The sequence below is a fragment of the Pipistrellus kuhlii genome, unplaced genomic scaffold (assembly GCF_014108245.1).
Source record: "Pipistrellus kuhlii isolate mPipKuh1 unplaced genomic scaffold, mPipKuh1.p scaffold_m20_p_2, whole genome shotgun sequence".
In the NCBI taxonomy this organism is placed as follows: domain Eukaryota; kingdom Metazoa; phylum Chordata; class Mammalia; order Chiroptera; family Vespertilionidae; genus Pipistrellus; species Pipistrellus kuhlii.
Window position 1 is genome coordinate 185,610,809 of NW_023425515.1, and position 22,873 is coordinate 185,633,681.

The 22,873-nt window shown below is 53.4% G+C and overlaps 1 protein-coding gene across 5 annotated transcripts in view; it reads left to right on the forward strand.

The window, feature by feature from the left end:
* Positions 1-19,219, forward strand: part of CAPZB (capping actin protein of muscle Z-line subunit beta) — a 116,747-nt gene extending 97,528 nt beyond the window's left edge. For 2 of the 5 annotated variants that reach the window (XM_036448625.2, XM_036448622.2), the window contains exons 5-10: positions 2,961-3,102; positions 3,460-3,576; positions 13,653-13,718; positions 14,353-14,429; positions 15,690-15,802; positions 18,404-19,219. In XM_036448625.2, the coding sequence (XP_036304518.1) occupies positions 2,961-3,102; positions 3,460-3,576; positions 13,653-13,718; positions 14,353-14,429; positions 15,690-15,792 (505 nt within the window). In that variant the 3' untranslated portion in view covers positions 15,793-15,802; positions 18,404-19,219. The remainder of the gene's footprint in view (positions 1-2,960; positions 3,103-3,459; positions 3,577-13,652; positions 13,719-14,352; positions 14,430-15,689; positions 15,803-18,403) is intronic. The other 3 variants (XM_036448626.2, XM_036448624.2, XM_045585102.1) reach the window with 2 other exon arrangements.
* Positions 19,220-22,873: the final 3,654 nt, after the last annotated feature.

The window sequence follows — 22,873 nt, forward strand, 5'->3', positions numbered from 1 at the left end:
TCCTGACAGCACTTGTCGGAGAGGCAGGTTTATCTGGGCGACTCTGAACCGGCCCTTCCTTCCCCCAGCCCCTGCTCTCGCTGTCCTGGAACCTCAGGTTGAGACTTGCCGCTCGCAGCCACTCACAGCCCGGAGATCCCTTTTGGTGGGTGGAATGCAAGTCCGTTCCTGAATTGTTGTGGTGTCGGGGCCATAACTGCGGGTTTCGGCACGTCCTCCCCGACGGGGAACGCCCGATGGGAGAGGGGCAGGCACACTGAGCTCCAAGCGTCATTTCTGTATTAAAAGTCAAATGGACTGTAAATCAGGATTCTACCCAATGGAATACGATCCCAGCTCTTAAAAACAATTAAGGAGATCATGTGGCTCCATGGAGAAGCACCGAGGGTTCCACGCCAAGTGAGGAGAACCCAGCTCAGTGCAGTCCCACTGCCGGGCTTTTATGGTTACATAAAAATTACGCATCTGGACAAAGACTGGAAGGGAATTGGGGAAAATCAGATTTATGGGATAAGTTGATATATGGTACTGTGGGCTAATTTTTAAATTTCCTTTTTTTATAATGTCGCAATAAATTTTTTTACTTTGGGGAAACAGTAAGCCACATGGAGGTCAGAGTTGAGGTTGCATTTTTGCCTCCTTTGTGTCCAGCACTTTGAAATGTTGGGCCTGGTCAGCGTGGAGCTGAGCAAGCCAAGAAGAAGCTGCCCAGCGTGGGAGCTGGGCCATGGGAGGGACGCTGGACTGGAAACAGCCAGTTCCACCTTATAAAACATTCACACCGCTGTTTTATTTTTCTAGAAGAAAACAAATCTGAGGGATGAGAGCGAGTGGGGTCAACTGTAGGCCACCTGGCGCATTTGGACTGGTCACCAGGTGGTGTCGCCAGGGCTATCGCCGCCACGATCGCCCCTGGTTCCCTCAGGCCTGCCTGCCCCGCTCTCCCCGGCCTCCCAGCACTCAGGGCGGGAGCCTTGGACAAGAACAACACCAGTCTCTGGTGCAGAGGATGGGGCTGTGAGCTGTGAGGGGGCGGAAGGATGGAAATGCCCACTGGGCTTCGAGCCTTCATGCCAGGATGGCCAACGGAAAGAAGGAATTATCGGCCTGTCATTTTTGCCAGCACAGGAAGAGCCACAGTTTTTCAAGTTGTTGGTTTTTCCTTTTGATGTGGGGCTGCTCTCCCTACCAGCAGACTAAAAGGGAAAACGGGGTGGGAGAACCCATCCATCCGTCACCAATAGGACGGCGCTCACAGGTCTGTGCTGGGCTGCTCCTCTCCTTCAGTGGAGTTGGAGTGCCTCCTAGTGAACCCGGAGCCAAGGGAGCCACCAAAATCCAGGAGAACCAGCCAGAAAGGCTCCCGGAGGCCCTGCTGCAAGCTCACCTGAGCACGTGGGCTCACTAAGACGTGACAGAGACATCTCCACAAGTCCCTGTGCGTGCAGCTCTCTGCAGGGCGGGTCCTAGACCTTTTCTGCTTCCCCTCCCTCCGTCCTAGGGAGGGAGGGTTGTGTGTGAGTGTTTGGTTTGAAAAGAGAATTGGAACAAGAGAATCAACCTTCCTGAGTGAGGTCCCTGAGGTTACTTGGGATGGTACTGAGCTCTGGGCCCCCATAGGTGTGTCTGTCTGTCTGTTCCCCCCATAGTACTACATTTTTCCTTTTCTGGAGCCACGCCCCTTCCTGCCCTCCATTGTTTGACTGACATGTAGCCTGGGGCTGGCGTCTCCGGAGCCCTGGCAGGCCTGCCCTCACCTGCCTCCGTGCGGTGCTGGGAGTGGCAGAGTTGTGAATGTCATTTGACAGCTTAATCACAGTGGATGGTGGGATGGAGCAGTGAGGACAGGATGTGGTGGTGGCGGCAGCAGCGGGCGGGGCCCAGTCTGCCTGAGGAATCCTGGCGGGGAGGACCCTTGGGCGCAGTCAGAGGAAGAGGTTACACTGAGCCACCGCCCCTACAGCTCAGGCTGGAGGCTGTCTTCTGTGAGGTGGGGCTACTTCCTTGGTCTCAGTGTTCCCGATCACACTCTGCTGTATGTCATGTACTGACCTCTGCACAAAAGTACAAAGAATTTGCCTATTTCTTCACCCTCATCCTCTAAGTATTAACATTCACAGACGTGTTTACTCTTAGTACTTGTTTTTGTTATTAAAATTAATAGTAATTGTTTTTATGTCTCAGCAGTCCTAAGGCCCAGTCCATACCGTTGGTGCCTGGTAACCCTAATAAGTAGTTTTTGGGATGTGGGCATGAACGGAGCTGGTAACTGGAGGGGTTAGGGCTGGGACCCACGCCTGTCTAATCCGGGCCCGCGCTCACTGCAGCCACACTGCCTGCTCGCTGTGCACATCTGAGATCTGCTCACGTCTGAGGTTGCAGTCCCAGGATGTGCCTGCCACACTATTGAAAGGGGGTTAACGCGTCAGAGAGGCCACAGACTTTCTTGTAAAGAACGTGCTAGCCACCAGCTGAGACTCAGCAGAATCTGGGGTGCTGCACATCAGCAGTGATCCATCCACCTGTGCTTTCTGAACTCCTCAGTCTGTACTCGCAGCAGCCTGGCTCTGTCCCGGCGCTGACTGCATCTAGCCTGGTTTCCTTTTCTCCACTGGCCTTTTCTTTCCCTCGTGCATTTGATCTTAATTAGGAAGTTTTCCATATTGGCTCAGGCCTGAGGAGGGAGCTCCATCCCATGCTTACCCCTTCAGTCCTGGTTAGCGAGCTGCAGCAAGTTGTTCTTTCTGTGACCCCTAAAGGATACTTCAATCCCATCCCCGACCAGCGGTTGTTCAAGACATGTACACAAATCAACCCTAGAACCATTGCAGCGAGGGTCCTTAATTCCAGATAGACACAGTGAACCTTTCTGGATGGCACCCCTGGGACTTGGGCTGGTGGCTGTAATTTGTCATTTGACAAGCTGGCATCTAATGGGCACATGGGCCTGTTTCCTGCAGGTATTTTGAAGGCGGCGTCTCATCTGTCTACCTCTGGGATCTGGATCATGGCTTTGCTGGAGTGATCCTCATAAAGAAGGCTGGAGACGGATCAAAGAAGATCAAAGGCTGCTGGGATTCCATCCACGTGGTGGAAGTGCAGGTACAGCTCCCCGGCAGCTGGCGGCCCAGGGCCTTGCAGACAGATGCCACGCCCAGCAGCGCAGCCCGTACTCTAGCAGATGCTTCTTGAATAGGGGAACTGTAATACCTAAACCTGCTAATTCCTAAAAGTGCCTGAAGCCATTTGGATAAAGATAAGTCAAGATTGCAGTAGTCATTGATGGTAAAGATCCCAGAAGAACTGAATATACCCAGTGCAGATTCAGTCTTTTAAAAGCCACTTGGGATTGGGAAAGATAGCGTGGTGGCAATGTCTTAGGAAGGGGCATGTTAGGATGACCACAGACTCCTCAGCCAGGGTTGTGTGCAAGGTTCTGATCTCTGTCTTGTCCCCCAGGAGAAGTCCAGCGGCCGCACCGCCCATTACAAGCTGACCTCTACGGTGATGCTGTGGCTGCAAACCAACAAATCTGGCTCTGGCACCATGAACCTTGGAGGCAGCCTTACCAGACAGGTACAGTTGCCCTGGCCACAGGTGCCAACACAGAGCTGACTGTACATGAGGATGGGTGAGAAGTTGTCCCCACAGAGGTCCTAGGCCAGCCCCTGCCTGATACGATCTCCCTGTACGCCTTCAGTGATTCCGTCACAGGAGGTGTTCTCTTCGGGTCCGGGTGTTTCCATTCAAGTGTTCCTGTGATGTTTAGGACACACCTACCTGCCGGTAACATTTTAGAATGGGTTCATTTCTTAGTTGTGATTTAGGTCATGTATTAGACTCTTGGTGGCAAGTGACAGAAGGAAAACTCTGACTTAAGCAAAAAATGGAAACGAGTCAACTCACATAACTGAGCATTCAGGTTTCATTTCAGCACTGCTGGGTCTAGGACACAAATGATGTTGCCAAGACTATATCCCTGCATGTGGTGGCTCGGCAGAATAGGTCTGCATACCCCAGATGTGTCTCTCTGGCCCGGTCATGATTGCTGGTCCATCCAGAATCATTTCCAGAATCATGGCCAATCTTGGGTTGCGTGAGTATCCTTGGTATTATAGATGGGAAAGGAGTGTTGATTTCCTAGAATACATGGAGGAGGGCATGGATGTGGGCAGGCAGCAGACATCGGACACTGGTAGGAATGTGCTTTCTGCAGAGAGAACCAAGGGACACTATTGTGTAGATGGCATAGGCAGTCTGGGAATTACAGCATAGAGTCGACCCAGATAGTTGGCAATAGGCTGCTGGGGACAGTAATCAGGGTCCCCCAAAAGGAGAGAAATGGCTGAAATAAAAGCCTAAAAGGATCCAAAGAGCGAGTGCCTGCTGTAAGCTCTGAGTGGGTTTACTGGACTCCCCATTGGTAGTGATCACACACACACAATCTTATAAAAGAGTAATATACAAATTGACTGTACCTCTGCTACACCCTCAAGCTACACCCACCAGCCAATCAGGAGCAAGTATGCAAATTAACCCAACCAAGATTGCTGCAGCCACAGAGCAAGCAGAAGGCTTGGCTGTCCCCTGCAATGGAGGAAGCCAAGCTTCCTGCACATCCTGGCCAGCCCTGGCCTCCACTCAAGGCTACAAAGTTTCAATTATAGAAGATAAATAAATCCCAGATACCAGGGACTCTATTTGGGTCACCGAGGGGGGGTGGGGGGGGGGACTTTGGCCTGCCTGAAAACCACCATAGACCCCCTCGCCCAGGCCACCCCACGCTTTAAGGGAACCCCCACCCTGATTCTGGACACCCTTCAGGGCAAACCAGCTGATCCCCACCTTGTACAAGGCCTCTATCCTATCTAATAAAAGAGTGATATGCAAATTGACCATCACTCCAACACACAAGATGGCTGTTCCCATGTGGTCAAAGATGGCTGTCCCCATATGGACACAAATGGTCACCACAAGATGGCCAGCAAGGGAGGGCAGTTGGAAGGGATCAGGCCAGCAGGAGAAGGCAGTTGGAGTGATCAGGCCTGCAAGGGAGCACAGTTAGGGGTGACCACGACAGCAGAGGAGGGAAGTTGGGAGTGACTGGGCCTGCAGGGAAGGACACTTGCAGGGGACCTAGGCCTGCAAGGAGAGCAGTTTTGGGGTAGGGGTGGGGGGGAACCAGGCCTGCAGGGGAGTGGTTAGGGGGTGATCAGGCTGGCAGCAGAAGTTGTTAGGGGCAGTCAGGCAGGCAGGTGAGCAGTTGGAAGCCAGCAGTTCTGGATTGTGAGAGGGATAATTGACTGCCTGTTTAGGCCTGGTCCTATCAGGATTGGGCCTAAACAGGCAATCAGATATCCCTTGAGGGGTCCCAGATTGGAGAGGGTGCAGATTGGGCTGAGAGACACACACCTCTGCATGAATTTTGTGCACCGGGCCTCTAGTATATATATAAATTTCTTTCAATAAGATAATTATACTTTAATAGCCATCGATAGAAAACATACATACCAGAAAGGATACTTTTAGTAACTCTTTAAGTGAATTTGTATTTTAGTCTCAAAAGCATCTTCATGTGTTTGAAAAATCAAGTGCAAGGCAAATGTGTTGTCAGCCAGCCTGCCTGGGATGCTTATTGGAGCCTCCATGCAAAACCTCCGCTGCCTCTGTTGTGTCACAGGGCCTGAAGCCACAAGGGGTCTTGGGGGTCCCCTGCTCTGCCTCTGGGCAGGGTTGTCGGTGTGCCATCTCAGAACCAAGGCTGGTGCTCCCTGGAGCAGAGCCCATCCTTTTGCAGGGAAATGGGCCCCTGTCTTCCAGGAACCGTTGGCTGGGGAGGGGTGGCCGAACCCCCAGGCAGCCAGCTCTACCACAGCCTGCCTGTCCCACACCCTGCCACCTGGGCAATGGTGGAAAATGCTAAATTTGTATCCGAAGACTGTTTCCTGCATCACTTACCGCTCTGAACTGTTTATAATTCCACCCGGTTTACAGTGACCTGGACAAATATTTAATCCTCAGTCTTCCTAATAGCTTAAATCAGAGCTGTCAGCCCATGGCCAGGGCCTGGTTCCGGCTTGCCGTGAGCAGTGCCTCCTGCCAAGCCAAACACAAGCCTGATGAGTGGCTGTCCTCAGCACACCGGTCCGGGCCACGGCCTTGTTTGGATTACCTGTGCTCTTGGGCTTTAATGAGGAAATTCATGCTTCTGTCATCATCCTAACGGCTGGTCACATAACTCATCTGAGGTGCATTAAAGCTGGGGCTGGTTTCCAATGTAAGTAACTCGAAAAGGAGGGGCAGGGAAGCAGCGAGAGAGACGAGAATAAGTTAATGATGCGCAGCTTCTGAGCAAACGGGAAATGCGGGCTGCGGGTTAGCCATGTGTCCCAGATGGGCCTTGGAGAAATGGCGTGGTTGCCTTGGATGGGAGATGAAGGGGTTCCAGTGATGAGGAGGGAACACGCACAGTTATGCAAGGGCTGCCTCCTTGGTTAAGACTGTAAGCAAGGTAATTACCATTTTCATTTCACAGGTGAGGAGACTGAGGTTCAAGCTGTTAAGTGATTTTCCCATGTGGTGGTTTATCTAGTAGGAGGCAGTCAGGATTGAACCCAGTTTTGTCCGCCTAGAAAAAAAAAAATAGGCTACTTTCTACCACACTACCTTTTTTGCTCCTTTTGTGCTTGGCCTTCGGTTGATTGCTAAGTGAAGGTTTTCGCAGAAATGGGTTGAGCAGTCTGCTCAGTGTAGACAGGACACTACTTTGTGGGTGTCCGTGGCATTCTGTTGGCAGCCCCAGAAACGGACACCGAGAGTGGGGCCAGAGCTGTGGGGTGCCGTGCAGGGCTCCGAGCTCCCTGGGAGTGTGCTCAGCCCTGTGGGTGCCTCCTCCATTGGAGTCTCCGTAGGAAGTAAGTTGAGCAGATGAGACACAGTCATCACCAGGGGTAGTGAGAGGGTTTTTAAATTTTTAGGTGAGGAGTGATCTATGTTTTCCAAAGATGGTTCTGCTGGCTGACACGGGTGGTTAGCAGCAGGAGGAGGCTCTTCAGGTTGTCCAGGAGAGATGACCAGGGCCTGGATGGGGTCGGCTTCAGGGGGCCTGGAGGGGACAAACCTGTGGCCAGGAGTCAATGAAGGAAGTATGTCAGCCTCAAGGTGAGAAATAGAGGGCAAAGGCAGGGGGAGTAGAGAAAGAAGGAGGGAAGGTCGGGAGAGCTTGGAGTAGAGTGTTTGAGGCGCGGTGCTCCCAGGATGTGGCCATGGGGGTCAGATGGGGAGTTTTCCTCACGCCAATCCCTCCATTAAGCCCTCTGTGCAGTTTCCCAGGCCTCGGCTTTTCCTCCGGAAACGAGGCCTCATTGCAGCCACACACTCACTCTCACCCCGTGTGAATCAGGAAAGACACCCACCCCTGAGACGGAGGGGCCACTGAGCAGCAGCGCACGGCACCTGAGCTTTGGTAGCAACACAGCCTGAGTCTCCCTCCTCTGGGCATGGCGCCCAGCACCCCCTCGCTCTCCTGCTTCCCATGCCCCGTCTTGAGAAGGGCTGTGGCATAGACTCAGTGCGGCTCTCTTCAGCATCCCCCGCTCCCCCGGGCATTGCAGGCCTTGCCCAGTCCTTGCTTTCTCAGTTCAGATGCCTTATGGGAGTGCAGTGAATGAGATGGAAAGTGCTCTCACCAACTTGCTTTCTTTAAATTGTTGGTCAATTTAACAATAACATGTACTTGAGGCCTAACCAGTTTGGCTCAGTGGATAGAGCGTCGGCCTGCGGGCTGAAGGGGTCCCAGGTTCGATTCCAGGCAAGGGCATGTACCTTAGTTGCGGGCACATCCCAAATAGGTAGTGTGCAGGAGGCAGCTGATTGATATTTCTCTCTCATCAATGTTTCTCTCAATCTCTCTCTCTCTTCCTCTCTGTAAAAAACCAATAAAACATTAAAAAAAAAAAAATAACATGTACTTGAGCTGCATTTCACACCTGGTCATGCCATACCCCAGCAGGCTCAGACCAAGTGCACCCCAGGCCGAGCTCCCTCCATACTCGTCTCCCCAACTCTGGGGCCCCTGCCCCGCCCCCCCCCCCCCCCCCCCCCAACAAAAGATGTCTTTTAGGGATGTCAGCTGGAAAGCGAGGCAGATAAAGTGTTTGGCAAATCCCTGCAGCTGTGGCAGGAAAGTGAGCAGCAGTCCTTGGGGAAGCTCATCACAGCCAGATGGTGCCATCCTGCCAGGCGAGGAGGGCAGGAGGTGCCCTCTGGCAGACTGCCACCTAGGCTCCACTGGGAAGGCTTGCACACCAGGTACCGACCTGCTGAAAAGGAAGTTGTACTAAGAGGTCACTTGGCGTGACAGCTGGAGATGTGGGAAAGAGGCAAGACCATAAATCTCTGGAAAGATGCAACGTTTCCGATCTCAGACAGTCCCTGCAGATGTTCGTTTGATATTTTTTTCAGATTCTAAATATTTAGGAAGGAAGGTGGAATGTTTTGCTGAGTGGGGAGGTTAGGCCAGTCGTTTGCAAGCTGAGCTCTTCCTACTCAGCAGTAGGCACCCCGTGATGTATCTTCAGGCGGTAAATCTCCAGCAGAGGCACCTGCCCGAGTGTCACGCGGGGACATCCCTTGGCTCATGCTTGGCAGTTAGGCAAGGCACTGCCTCAGCAGGGGAAGAAGTTTGTGGCCTTCCTTCCAGGTGTAGGGGACAAAGTGGGGCCAGGCTAGGCGAGGGTACTTCAGGGGCGTTTGCTGCCTGCAGGAGGCACAGCTAGCTTCAGCCCATGCACTCGGTCTAGGAGAGGCACAGGGCTCAGGTGGAGCTGCATCAGCAGTGTGACCTCCAGGACTGGTTTGGTGCTGGTTGGATGACCTTGGGTGGGTGACCTAGCGCCTGGTTGAGAAGGAAGCTGGCATGAGGCTGTGAAGGCTGACAGGAGAGGAAGGGACCAGAGAACCCAGGGGCTTGGGGGGAAGAGGCAGAGGAGGCCAGGATGGACACTGGAATACCGAGCTCTGGATTGTGACTTGCTTTGATTTTTCTTATACAGAACGTGGATGAGTTAAGTAAGCAGTGCGTTCTCATGGAAGGAACAGGTTTCAGAACCATCCAGATCTTGGTTCAGATCCAGCCATGTGGCCGGGCCAGACCACTTCCCTTCTCTGAAAGTCAGCATTTTCACCACAGAGCTAATAATGCCTGTTTGGGAGGTTGTTTTAGATTAGAAATACAAAACCATTTTGACACATGGCTTATGGTCAGGGAATAATAGCTACTATTGCTACTACCACACAGCTTGCAAACAGAGACATCGCCATCTTCCAGAACGGACAGTGTTAGGCTCAATTAAAATTGTCCGGAACCAGGCAGACTGATCCTTCCTTGAGAGGCTGGCCGCTGTCTTCTGGTTGACAACATGTTCAGTGCTGGCCTGCAGCCCACTCTTACCCGGCACAGCTCAGGAACCAGAGCGACACCGCTGGCTACGGCCTCGGAGCCAGGACCAGGCAGGCCTGGGAATGAAGCTGCCATTCTGCCAGGCCCCGTTCTGGGCATGGTACATGTATTAGCTCTTTTAGTGTGCGCCCTAGACAGGCCACGGCCCTCACCCCTTGGACCTCTGGATGAGCTGTGGACCTGGTGAGACTGACTTCCTTCAGGGCCTCCCCCTTCAGGTTGTACTCACTGAAAATTGCCACGGGGCAGCAGAGACGCACAGCCTGCTTTCCAGGCCTGGCCTGTGTCCTTCCGTGTCCAAGCCACGGAGAGGAGAGGGCCTTCCTAGGGCAAGTCTGGCCTCTGACTTCAGACTCGGTTGGAATCGCCTCTCGGAACATCTGTGCGACCACAGCACATAAAAATGTTTTCTTCTGGCAGCCACTTTCCTAAGGATGTAATAATATATGCATCACACAAATAGTTCTATTTTCGGTGGGTCAGCATTGCCAGAAAGCCGATCCTGACCAGGTGTTGAGGGAGTCGGGCCTTTTCCTTGGGCTCAATTTCTGGCCACAGTTTGGGAGTCAGTCTGCTCCTGTTGGGTCCGGACCTGCTCATCTTCCTTTCCCTCCCAAGCCTCCCACCTGCTGTACCTTTGGGAGTCCAATGGCTACTTTCCTCTCCAGGAGGTTTGATTGGTCATGTGGCTTTACTGACCCTGATGGCCCATAGCCCTTGGCCAGCAGTCCTTGCCTCACTTTGTACTCTTGGTGCTCCTTACATGGGACTCTCCATGAGGAGCCTGCCCTCTGCGTGGAGCTGGGGAGGGAGAGAGATGCTAATTTGTGAAAGGAGGGAATCCATTTGGGCCACACCCTCTCTGAGCAGCCCTTGGAACCATTTCCATGTCGGGGAGAGGACACACAGTCCCAGGGTGTTGGCATCCAAAAACCCATTTTAAAAGTGGGTAGACGGGGGGGGGGGCAATGTTAAAATATGCACACAGATAATAATTTAATAAAAAAAAGTAAAAGAAAAAAAAGTGGGTAGACTGAATGAAAGGTAGACAGAACTCTGTCCCTGCTCCGGCGTGTGCTCCCGACTCCCATTCAGGGCGTCAGGGTTTGGCTGAGGGCAGATGATGTTCCTGCAGACACCGAGGCTCTGCCAGATGGGGAATTTATTAAACCAGCGATGGTGGGATTAGCTAACACTTTTAAGGTCATGGGCTCTCTCTCTCTCACTTCTGTTTTGTGAGGATCGAGATGCCCCAAGATCATTGGCCAGAGAGCCTGGGACAGTTCCGAGCCCCGTGCTAGGGGACAGAGGCCGGCTGTTCTAGCACTCCCTTCCTCTTTTCCAGTTGACCAGTTCTCACCAAAACAGTCTTGCCAGAAAGGCATCTTTGCTCTGCAAAGATTGTCTCATATCTTCTGAAGAGCCTTGCAAGGCCATGGGTTCTAGACTGGGACTACCCTTATAGCATCTATGACAAGACACCCCGTTTCTCCCCCGCACTCCAGTGACCTGTGAGCAGGTGCTGCCATCTGTGACAGACAGCCCTGTCATCCCATGATGTTCCCTCGCTGCACTTGGCAGTGACTTGGATTGGATCTCCAACCCCCCCCCCCCCCCCCCCCCGTCCATTGCTAGGATCCTCCAAGTTCTTCCTGGCTTGAAATATCCCCAATTCTTTCTCATTTCTTGGCTTCAAGGTATTTAAACCTTTTAAGCAGGTAAACTCCAACTTGTACATGGCGCTCGTGCGTGCGCTCTCTCTCTCTCTCTCTCTCTCTCATATCCTTTTCATTGATTTCAGAGAAGAAGGAAGAGGGAGAAAGAGAAACATCAGTGAAGAGAGAGAATCAGTGATTTGCTGCCTCCTGCACACCCTCTACTGGGGATCAAGCCCATAACACGGTCATGTGCCCCTGACTGGAATTGAACCCAGGATCCCTCAGTCTGCAGGCCTGTGCTCTGTTCACTGAGCAAAACTGGCCAGGGCTACATGGCTCTCTTAACCAGTTAACTGCCACGTGTCCAAAACGGAAACCATTCCCACACACCACAATATTTTGAATTTAATTCAAAGGTCTGCCGCTTGCATCTCTAGACGCTTATGGTGTACAAAGGGTTAAAGCCCAGCAGATGTGGCTGGGCCAGGCCACAGCTAAGGGACCTTTGCCTTCCTGAGCGAGTCACAGCAGCCGCTCTGACCTGTGCACCAGTGATAGTTTCACTTAGAAGCCTAAAGCTGCACGGCCACTGTCGCAGCGGCCACATCACAGTCTTGTCAAGCTTGAAATAACCCCAAAATCCACGAGTCCCTTCACAGGACAACCCCACTTTGTAATCAGTGAGATTAATGTTCGAGCCGAAGTATCTGGTTGGCCTTCATCCAGGTACATGTGATCAGCCTACTGAGGCAGGAAGAACAAAGTCGTCAGAGTCTGGGCAGATCTCGACATCTGTAAGCCTCAATATCCTTGGGTTTAAAATGGGTTTTTGTGAAGACGAAATGGAAAAGGTGGCTGCCACCGGGAAGCTCGCTGTGCTTGGGAGCTGCTGTGTTCAGGAACTGACCCATGTTTTTGGGTCCTATAGTGGCCCTTTGATCATCTGACCCCTGGTGCCATTGATAGGCTGTGCCTTCTTTAAGTCTTGGACAAACAGGTTGGCCCAGGGCCAGGTGGAATCATCCCTGGGAACATGGTGTCTGCCCCGTTGGCAGAAGCTCCATCTGAGCGGCCATCGTCTAGTCCCACCTCGACCTCGGCCGCAGATACTCGATGGGAACCTGCCTCAGTCTTATTAGAGGACTTCTCTGTTCTTCCAGCCCAGCCTCCCAGCTGTGCAGGCAATCTGAGGCCCCCAGGGATCGTAGCGCTTCCCTGCTGGGTCCTAGAGATAGCTGATTTTAGGTGTGCCATCATCTGATCTTTAACAGTCTCATCAGAAATGGTCTGGGTCAATGTCAAACCAGTGTTTCCTTCCCAGCTCTAATCTTCCTTCCTTCATGAGAGGGTTTGGCCTCTGCCCCCTCCAGTGTCCTGGCACCTTTAAGTGCACTATGACGCTCCAAGATCAGACTGGGCTGGCCTGGGAGAAAAGGAGACGAGGTGAGAAGCCTCAGAGGCCGCCAACCTCTGAGCACGTCCACCACTCCGAGGTCTGCCCTGCTCTTCTGGTTCTGAAATAGTGAGCTTCTTTGCCTTTTCTTTGCTTTTTTGCTGATCTGAGTTCATTTTGAGCTCTAGCCTTCCTGATACTGTTCTCATGTTTTTCCTGTGTCTTGGTTACCTGTCTCAGCTTCCATGTTTCATATCAGCTGTGGTAGTGGTAGCTGTGTGTTCTTATTTTCATTGTAGTAACGGTGAGCATTGGTGTGTTTGCAGTCTGCTAGGCACCCTAAGCACTGCGTAAGGAATTTATAATCTTTCGGAGGAAATAAGCCTTTAAACAAGGAAGAAATGCACAGTTCCTCAAGAACCCTCCATTCCTTTTCCCCTCCCTGCCTCCTTTCCTTCTGTGGCTGAGACTTGAGTCGCTGGGTCCCACCTCCTCCAAAACTCCATCCGCGTTGTTCTTAGATAGACCCTAGGAACTTGGGTCCAGAGTCTCTTGCTCATATTCCCCATATCACTCAGCTTCCCAGAGCAGAAAGAAAGGGTTGGACCGGGCTCTGCCCTTGCGACTTCTGTGACATTGGGCAGGTCACTTATTGCTCAGAGCCTAAGTGCCTCCTGTTGCCCAGGACTGTCAGCTCTCCCTCTGTGACTGCCATCACAGGAGCACGGTGGTTGGGCCCCCAGCCTGCGGACGGGTAGCCTGTGCTGTGCCTGTCTGTGCCTGAGCGCACCTTCTCTGGGCCCCGATAAGCCAGTGGCTGGTGGGGTGTCACCCTTGCCCTCCCTGCTGGGGGTTTGATGGGGTGACTGTTCCTTCAAGGGCGGATCACAACTCTCCCTAGGAATGTGGACGCTGGGCTTTTGCTGGCTGGGCCGTTTGTGACATGAAACTTAGCTCACCTCGTGCTTGGGTCCCCACTGGGGAGGCGGCCTCGCACCACCTTCAGCGGCTCCAGAGCTGCCAGCAGGAATAACAAGTTCTTTGCAAACTGCGGAGGGCCGTGCTGTGGAGGGGCTGAGGTGGCCATTCCCAGAGAGCACCTGGCTCTCTCTAACGTGGAGGAATGTCTTGTCTTTTGCAGATGGAGAAAGATGAAACTGTGAGCGACTCCTCGCCACACATAGCCAACATTGGGCGCCTGGTAGAGGTGAGTGGTCCTTCTGGGCTCTGGCTCACTTCCACAGCATCTGACGTTTGTCCCTGGAGCCTGTTTGCCGGCTTGCTGGCCTTCGGCCTTGCTTCTTTCTTCCCGTTCCATTGCAGCCAATATTGCGCTTCTCATGATTTGCCCAGGCCTTGAGTTTTCTGAGCCTGTGATCTAGGTGCAAGCAGGGCACAGCTCCTAGGGCATCCCTCCACCCTCCCTCAAAACATTCCCAGGAGGGTCTGTTCAGGAAGCCTTAAGCCTGCCCCCCAGTGAGCGGAGACCTGACAAGGAAGCAGGTCTCTGGGTCCCAGTGGGGACCAGAGGGACTTCAGTTGCCACTGGCTTCCCTTCACCACGCTGTTGGAAGGAGGGGGTGGTGGTGTGGTTTACTCCCAGTAATGGCCAGTGTTGGCCACCAGTACCTGGATATTGGCTTCCTGTGTGCCTGTGGACAGGAAAGGGCACAGAGCACAAGTGGTAAGTGGGGGTCTTGGCTGCTAGGGCTCGCTCACCAGGCATCTGCGCAGTCGTGCGCCTCCCCCCTGTGGTCACAGCGGGGACTGCAGTGGTGAGCTGGTGGGAGGGTGGGGACCTCAGGACTCCCAGCTGTTTGCTGACTGACCTCCCTCCCCAGGACATGGAAAATAAAATCAGAAGTACGCTGAATGAGATTTACTTTGGAAAAACAAAGGACATCGTCAACGGGCTGAGGTAATGTACCCAAAAAGTACAAGCTTTGGAAACCAAAAAGATAGATTTGAATCCTAGGTCTGTTGCTTAACAGTTATATGCCCTTGAGCCTCAGTTTCCTCGTTTGTAAACTGGAGTAAAGTATCCACCTTCTAGGACTGATGTGCAGACTTTGAACAGGAAAGCACCGTGTACCTGTTTGCATTCTCAATACATGCTGGTTCCTACCGCCACACTTGTCACTTGGGGGACGTTCCCCTTAGCAGCCACCGATGCCCGCATCCCTGAAGTCTGCCTCCTCTTGGCCCCCTGGGGTCAGCTCATCTAAAGAATGCCCAGCCCTTTGGCTCTGGGTCTGAGGGGACCTCCATACCAGACTCTAAGAGACATGGCAGGGTGCCCGCCGGGCTGCCAGGCCTCTGTTTGGCCGGGTTTCCGGTGGGCAGAAAGGGCCCCTTCACCTGCTGCTTTCTGGAGAGGACCCCGGCCACTCTGACGTCCTCTGCAGGGCTCCTTGGCTGTGGCCGGCGTCCAGAGCGGCCCTCCACCCATCCCAGGCCCTCTGTTCTGCAGTGTCCAGTGTCGGCCAAGTGAAGGCTGGCAGGCTCTCTGGGTCCCCAAGGTCCATCGTGGCAGAGCAGGAGGCCAGAGCCGGTGGGGCAGTGGAGGCCATGGTGTCAGGAGGCCAGTATCGGAGCATGCTCTGCAGAGCTGTGCGACCGTGGACGAGCCACTCCTCTCGGAGACCCTCCCAGTCAGGGCGACGGGGCTGGGGGGAGGAGAGGCGTCTGCTCTGCAGCCAGCACGGCACTGAGTCCGAGGGCTCTCGCTGCTCCTTGGCTCGCAGCCTGCTAATCCCCGTTCCGGGTGCCGCTCTCACCTTCGGGGCCAGGAGAGGCGGAAGCAGCTCAGGGGGCTGCCCTGGCTTGTGAATTCACCGAGCGGAAAGGATTTCTAGTTTTCTACTCGTACAGTTTCTCAATAGTGAGGATTCCCCTTTGGACCCTCATTGCCCCCATTTCCATCCTGCCTGTGGGGAACGTGGTCTGGCCCCTGTTGGGTTTCATTCCCCCTCTCCCCTTCAGGCAACATTGCTTTCCTGTAGCTGCTGAGCCTCTGACCTCCACACCCCAGCCCAGAGCAGCGTGGCCTTGGTGACGGGCCCCTTTCTTCCGCCTCTGTGTCCCCTGTACCTCCCTCCTCTCTCCACTGCCCCCGCTCACGTGCTCCTGGGCCCGTGCTGTCCTCGCTCCTGCGTTCACCTCTGAATACTCTCTGTAGATCTGTTGACGTTATCCCTGACAACCCCAAGTTTCAGCAGTTGCAGAGGGAGCTTTCCCAGGTGCTGACCCAGCGGCAGATCCACATCCAGCCTGATAACTAGGCTGATCCAGGTACCCTGCCTGAGAGGGCGAGCTCCCTCCACTAAACAGGACTCACCAACCTGCCGGCCCACGGTCCGGCTGCCGCGCATCACTCAAACCACCACTAACCCCGTGTCCGCTCACGGCCCGCCACCTTAATCCAATTAACATGTAGATTCAGCCACATAACATGGACCCGTATCGTGTGTGCGGTGTGTGTGTGGCACTCGGGGCAGGGGTTGGTGTGGGCAGACGGTTTGGCTTTGGCTCCTGTAAAGTCCAGTCCAGCAGAAGTCTCAGGACTGTGCGGCTTCGGTGGCCGCAGGGCCAGGGTCCGTGTCCTGTCCTGCCTTCTGTTCGCCCACGTGCAGCCCAGTCACCCCAATTTCCCACCAAGGATCCTTGGGGCTGGCTGATGGGAAAGGGGGTTATTGCTGTGAGTGTGAGGACCAGCGTCACCTCCCACCCCTAACGAGCTGCAGCTGCCCTCTGACACGCCCTGCGCTGACGGGGAGGAAAACAGTCTTGCTTGTTGATAATGGCCGAGAACCGTGACTTGAGCTTGTGAGAAATAGGAAAGCAGCATCCCCCGAGAGGATGAGGGACACTGGTTTTCACATCACATGTTTGAAAACCCAGCCAGGCAGGGCGAAGTGCCTGGCCTAGGGGCTCAGCCCCAGGCTGGGGACCGGACACTAAAGCCCAACCCAGAAGTGGCTCTGTGGGGTCTCCAGGGTGGGTGGAGGGGGACACTTACATAACCAGGCGGAGCCGCTCTCATCTGTGGGCCTGGAGCGCATTGGTCTGGGCTGTGTGCCCCAGCTCCAGGCCCAAGGCATCTGTCAGCCTCCTGCCTCATGCTGGGACCATCCTGTTCCCACCACATGTGAGAAGCCCCTTTTTAAGGTGTCTCATGATAGTGTACTCCCCCCACCCCACCCCCTCCGCTTTTAGGGTTATCTGGGCCCCTGCCTTGGCATCCAGTGGCTGCCCACTGAAGCCTCTCCAGCATGGAAGCCCTCTGCAGCTGGGCAGCCTGGTACCCACCGTCTGTCCGGACAGGTCCTCCTTCCCACACTGAGTTAGTGCTCCCCCTGGGCATTGGTTTGAGTTGCTTGGCGATAACCTTCCCGGCTCTGTCCCCTGAATGAACGGCCTGTTCTTTATCCTCCAGCTGCCCCAAGCCTAACCCGTCGCTCACTGACTCTAACTCTGGTTCTAACGGCAACTCCCTCCTTTGTGGGGTGGGTGCTGGTGTGCTCGGCGGCTCTTCCCCGAAGAGCCGGCAGCCGCATGCTGGGACCGTCTGCAGAGCCGAGGCCGTCCTTCCAGGCCAAGGACCATGTGAGCGCCTGCTTCGCCCACCCATCCTCCCGCTGGTCACGTTAACCTCCGTGGGAGCCTCTCTGGGAGCCCCTGGCGGACTGGCTACATTGGAGCCCGAGGGCCACGTGGCTGGTGCTGACCCTCCTCTGTCAGCGCAGAGCCAGGGCGTCCAGACGATCAGAAATCAGTTATTTCAGCAGCATCAACCCAAAGTCGGCATTTCTCACGGGCGCTTTTCAGTTGTATGCCGATGCTTTAAAACCTTGCCTATTGCGTTGCACCCTCACATTCTGAGGGTCCTGCCGGGACCTTCCAGGATTGGGTAGCCAGCATTCACCTCGGGTGCTGTTCTCCTGGCCCCACTCATCGCACTGCACCCGTTTCCGGCATTTGGGGTATTTCGATCCTTTCTCCCGCTCCTCCCGTGGAGCACGGTCCGCAGCGGTCCTGAGAGGCAGCCTCACCTTTCCCTGCTGCTTGAGAACTGTTCGAAGGGCGTCAGTAAAACTACTAACAAGTTCTCAGTTAACCAGAACGGTGGGTAAAGCTGACAGTGATCATTCGGAGCGTTGCCAGGGGCATTTTCGGAGCCTCCGTTTCCTTACCTGTAAATCGGAAATAACAGTGCCTCCTGGACGCTGTGAGCGTTAGGAGAAGTGTGTGAAAGCGCTTTGTGAGTCGTACAGCCTCCGTGAGCCTACTTGCTAGCTCTGTCGAGCAGTGTGCCTGCTGTGCATGGATGCACTCATTTCCCACAAACCAGGCCCTGACAGCAGGGACCCCGGGCCTTACCTCAGTTTCCTGCTGCCTCTCAAAATGCCGGGAGAGGGCTTTTCTTGGCCAAGTTAAAGCTGATGGAGCCTCGTAGCAAAAGCCTGAGAGCACTCGTCCTTTGAGTTCTGCCCTGGCCGTGAACCCAGTGTGCTCAGACGTCCAGGGCTGGTTCTTAAACCCTAGCTAAGGGGGGGTGCCCTCTACTCATGGGGCAGCATTGAGCCTCCTGCGGGGCCGGGTGCCATGAGGGGGAAGCTTTGTAACGAGGTCCTCGGGTCCAGAGGAGTGGACCAGGGTCCTGGAGCTGTGGCCGAGTCCCCCAGCCCGGTGCAGAGCGGAGCATCTGTCCAGGACGGGCCCTGGGCCTCCGAGGGGCCGGCGCGGTGCTGAGGGTGTGGCCTCGGCCTCTGCTCCCTCCACATTCGCTGGCGCTGCTCTCACTAGAGGGGCCCAGTGCTGCCCAGTGACCAGCCCCTCACCACCCCTCTTCCTGCGAAGCCTGCTAATCACAATTCTTTTCCTCCCTGGCAGGTCTGTGCAGACTTTTGCAGACAAATCAAAACAAGAAGCTCTTAAGAACGACCTGGTGGAGGCTTTGAAGAGAAAGCAGCAATGTTAAACCTCTGCTTCACGCTAACCGGACATGCCATGCACTCGTTAGATTCCTTTCTTAGAAAACTCGTTTTCTGCTCCCTTCCCTGTCCCTTTCCTCCCCGGCAGGTCACACAACACCTGCGTCACCGACCTGCACAACGCCATCACGCCCTGAGAATAAAGCCGCAACTACCCTCTCCGTCTCCACAGCCTGCTTCCCACCACGTTTTGCTATCAGAACTCGGTGTTTCCATAGAGACCATGCGTGTTTTGTTTGCCCAGGCTCCACCCCCCCATTTATAGGCATAAAATATACTGTCTGTCTGCCTCCCCTTCCTTCCCACCTTTTTGTTACATTGGTGTAAAAAATGTAAAACAAAAAAATTTTATGAAATAACTGTGGTGTGTGAAAGAAGAAAAACTGGAAATCTGATTCCACGTGTGTTTGGGAGTTGCTTGGGGTTGGGATGGGGAGAGGGGACAGCTCTGGGGGGAAGGAGAGGCGGCCCTCAGCACTGTCCCGCACGCCTGGCCCCTGGCCCCAGAGACCACGTTACGGGGCTCGGGGGCCTGCGAACGTCTGCTCTTCTGGCCAGGTGCTTTTCTGTCAATTTTTATGGAATGCAAAAGGAGTTTTTTGTTTTATTTTGTTTTTGTTTTTTTTTGTAAAGCTTAAAAAAAAAATCTACATCTTATACTTGAGCTTCCATACTTAAAAAAAAAAAAAAAGTAAAAAAAGAACAAAAAAATAAATAAAAGAAACTGGGACGCAGCACTGGCCTCGCGTTGTTTCTCACCTGCCTCACTTCGCCAGCGTGTGTGGCCTTTGTCCCGAGGGCGCCCCCAGGTGGGGGGCGTGGCAGGCTCAGCAGGACGTGGGGTGTGGACTTTTCTGGAGCCAGGAGAAAAGGCCCCCCCCCCCCCCCAAGCACTTCTCGACCCCTCCCTCCCGGAGTCCCCAGCCCCACCTGCCTCGAAGCCCTGGGGCTACTTGAAGTCACACCAGCCATGAAGTGGGAGGTGGGGGCTTTCCTCCCTGCTCCCCGCTTTGCTTTCATCTTAGCAAACACCTCCTCTGAGGGTCACTGTCCTCATTCACAGCTTTGGGAGGGAGCTGAGGGAAGGCACCCAAGGCCTCACGGCTGCAGAGGCCATGGGGCCGCAGTAGGGCCCAGACCCTCTCTGGTTTGAGGTGCCTGGAACCGTGACCTCTGACCTGCTCTGCTTGTTCTGACAGGAAGGTTCAGATGGGACATCTTCATTGAGAGAGAAATAGAAACGGGAGAAGCCCCCGCACTCGGTTCCTCCAAGTGCCAGGTGCAGAGGACAAGCTGGAGAGAAGCAGGCCCTGGCCATGCAGCCCCGCACGTGGCAGCTGGGCACCCTCGGTGCGGGGCCTGGAGGCACTGCCTGAGGGTCTGGGTGATGAGAGTGCCGAATAAATGATTTCCCTTTTGATAGGTGTTCAATCATGTGACCAAAAACAACACTTGAAACCCAGAAATTGTGACTGTCCTGGATGCCAGGCCTGATCTTACTCTGCCTTCCAGAATCTTCCACAGAGGGGGGCGTCACTGCTCTTGTTTTGATGCGAAGTCAGGCTGGTGAGAGGGAACAGTGGGCTGTGACAGCAGGTTTCTTAGGCGAAGGAAAAGCAAAAGGAGTGTTGGTGGCCTGGCTCAGGGCCACCTCCCAGCCACTCCTTTCTCTGCACAGAGGCGAGCACGGGGGCTGCAGGGCCCCTCAAGCATGCAAAGGCGCCTGGGTGCTTGACTAGCCCTCGGGGTCTACAAGCTGCAGGTGGCAGACTCAGCCCCTCCACCCCCACGGGCTCACTAGATGCTTCCGGCAGCTGCCCTTTGGTGCCCGATAACAGGAGGCAGCCTTCTGGTCTGGGCTGCATGAACCCTGGCCCCCTGGGTCGGTGGTCTCCACCCAGGTGTGAGGGCTCCGGTGGGTAACCCCGGCATTCCCCGTCTCCCAAAGCCCTCCTGGAACCTGCCTCCTTGCTGTCATCTTGATAGGTGGGCTTCTGGGGCCGCAGGTTCCAAGATTGCCTGTCTCCATTCCCATCACTGACTGTGTGGCAGGCCTGGGAGACCCTCCCTGACGGGGCGGGCAGGCACTGCGGACTTGGCCTCCAGGCCCTTCTCTTTGGTGCCGCCCCCTCCATGGAGCCTGGTGCCCTGCAGTCATGGCCTCTCCTCCCCCTGGCATGACCCACGCTAAGCCAATTAAGATGTTCTCTCCGGAGAGACTGACGCTTAAGTTGGAACAGTTTCATCCCAGCTTGGAAGGTTTCCTGCTCCCGAGCCCCTGGAGCAGCCTGGGCGCTGTCCTCGGTGAGGGTTCACCTGGCCCTTCCCTCCTGGGAGCCCACAGTCGGCCTGTCGCTCGCTGAGGGCACCTCTGCTCCTGGGGAGCAGTGGACACTCCAGGGGCTGGAGGAGAGGGAACCCGAGGGAGCACCTACTTGGGGTCGGTCGCTGGGCCTGGAAACCCTCATTACAAGCCAGAGGCAGGCCCGTCTCTCCACTTAGCAATAAGCAGGGGGCCAAGAGAGGATCTTTGGCTTGCGTTTGTTTGTAAGCCCGTTTAGCAAATTCTTAATAAGTATGTCTCGTTCCAAATACTGGAAGTAAATGTTAATAAATTATATACTCAGGAATTTAACGTTAAAAATCTCATTTTAGCCGGGACCGGTTTGGCTCAATGGATAGAGCGTCGGCTTGGGGACTGAAAGGTCCCGGTTCGATTCCGGTCAAGGGCATGTACCTTGATTGCGGGCATATCCCCAGTAGGGGGTGTGCAAGAGGCACCTGATCGATGACTCTCTCTCATCGATGTTTCTAACTCTCTATCTCTCTCCCTCTCTGTACAAAATCAATAAAATATATTTTAAAAAAAATCTCATTTTATATAAGCAAAATCAATGGATGAAAAACTCGGGGGGGGGGGAGAGGGCATGTATAGGAATTGGGGCGGGCAATGGAAAGATATGTACACATATAATACCTTAATAAAAAAATCTCATTTTATAATTATTTTCTCTATATCTAAAATTTGTAAAACCTTCAGTAGGAAAACCGAGGTTACTTAACACCTTGCATGTTACTTCACCCAGAACATCTGCTTCCTACAAACACTTGGAGGACTTTGTTACTGATTTTGCAATTCACTTGGGGGCCCTATAGTCATTCAACAGGTACTTTAAAAAAAAAAAAAAATAACTAGTTGGTGCTATTTTTTTCTTTTTTCATTATAATTTGTATCATTTCTCAGATTGTTCAAGTAGCCTTTTAAATGACAACACAGACTATAGACATTTTTAAAAATATTTTTTTTATTGATTTCAGAGAGGGAGATAGAAACATCAGTGATGAGACTCGTTGACTGGCTGCCTCTTTCACTACCCCACCCCCAAAAAGGGGATCGAGCCCACAACCCAGGCATGTGCCTGACCGGGACTTGAGCTGTGACCTGGTTTGAATGCTGATGTTCAACCACTGAGCCATGCCGGTAGGGTGAGACTATAAACATTTTATATGTATAACCTCATAATTTAAAGAAATCAAGTCTCTGAAATGTATTTAAATATGGTAGAACATTTTAAGGTTTTATTTTCTTTTCTTAGATATTTCCTGTATCTTTAAAACTATTACTTCATAGACATACTCATCCCTGTTGCTACTTTGTGAAACTTTTCAACTTGGAGTAAGTGCTCAGTAAATGCTCTGAGGAATGAACTAGATATATATTATATATAATCTTTTTGGTCTAGTGCAGATATTCAGCCAGTGTGCTGCAAGAATTTCTAAAGCATGCAATACCTGTTTAGTTGGGCACTGACCTCTTTTCCCTTCGACTATTGAATAAAAACATGGCAACAGCCAGCACAAGAGCCATCTGGTGTGAAGGAATCAAAATTTACCTATTCTTATTGTCAGATCGGCAAAAAATACATTTTTCAGTGTGCTGCAGAATTTTAGTCATTCGTTTGTGTGCCATGAGGGGTGAAAGGTTGAAAGTAGCTGCTCTAGTGAATGAAATCCTTGACTCCTCTCACCTGACCAGTTCCTCAGGCACCGTAGGCCTCCAGGTGACTGTGTAATGACTACATTGAGTAGGAATGTTGTAAGACAGTAACACGTTCTCATTGCCTACAACTTCCCATTCAAGTTTCAATCATAGCCAAGAGCTGTATTGAGTGATGAGTCACATGCCTGCCCATTTAAGATGTAAAAATTCAATAGTTTAGTGCTTCCGGGGGTTCCATGCCTTCTTCACTTGGGTCCCTTGAGGGACAGTGTTTCAGGCATTCACTCCACTCACTCAATTCATTCACCATTTATTGAGCACCTGGATACAGTGGTGACCAGGAGAAGTCTCAGCCCATACCATCTAGTG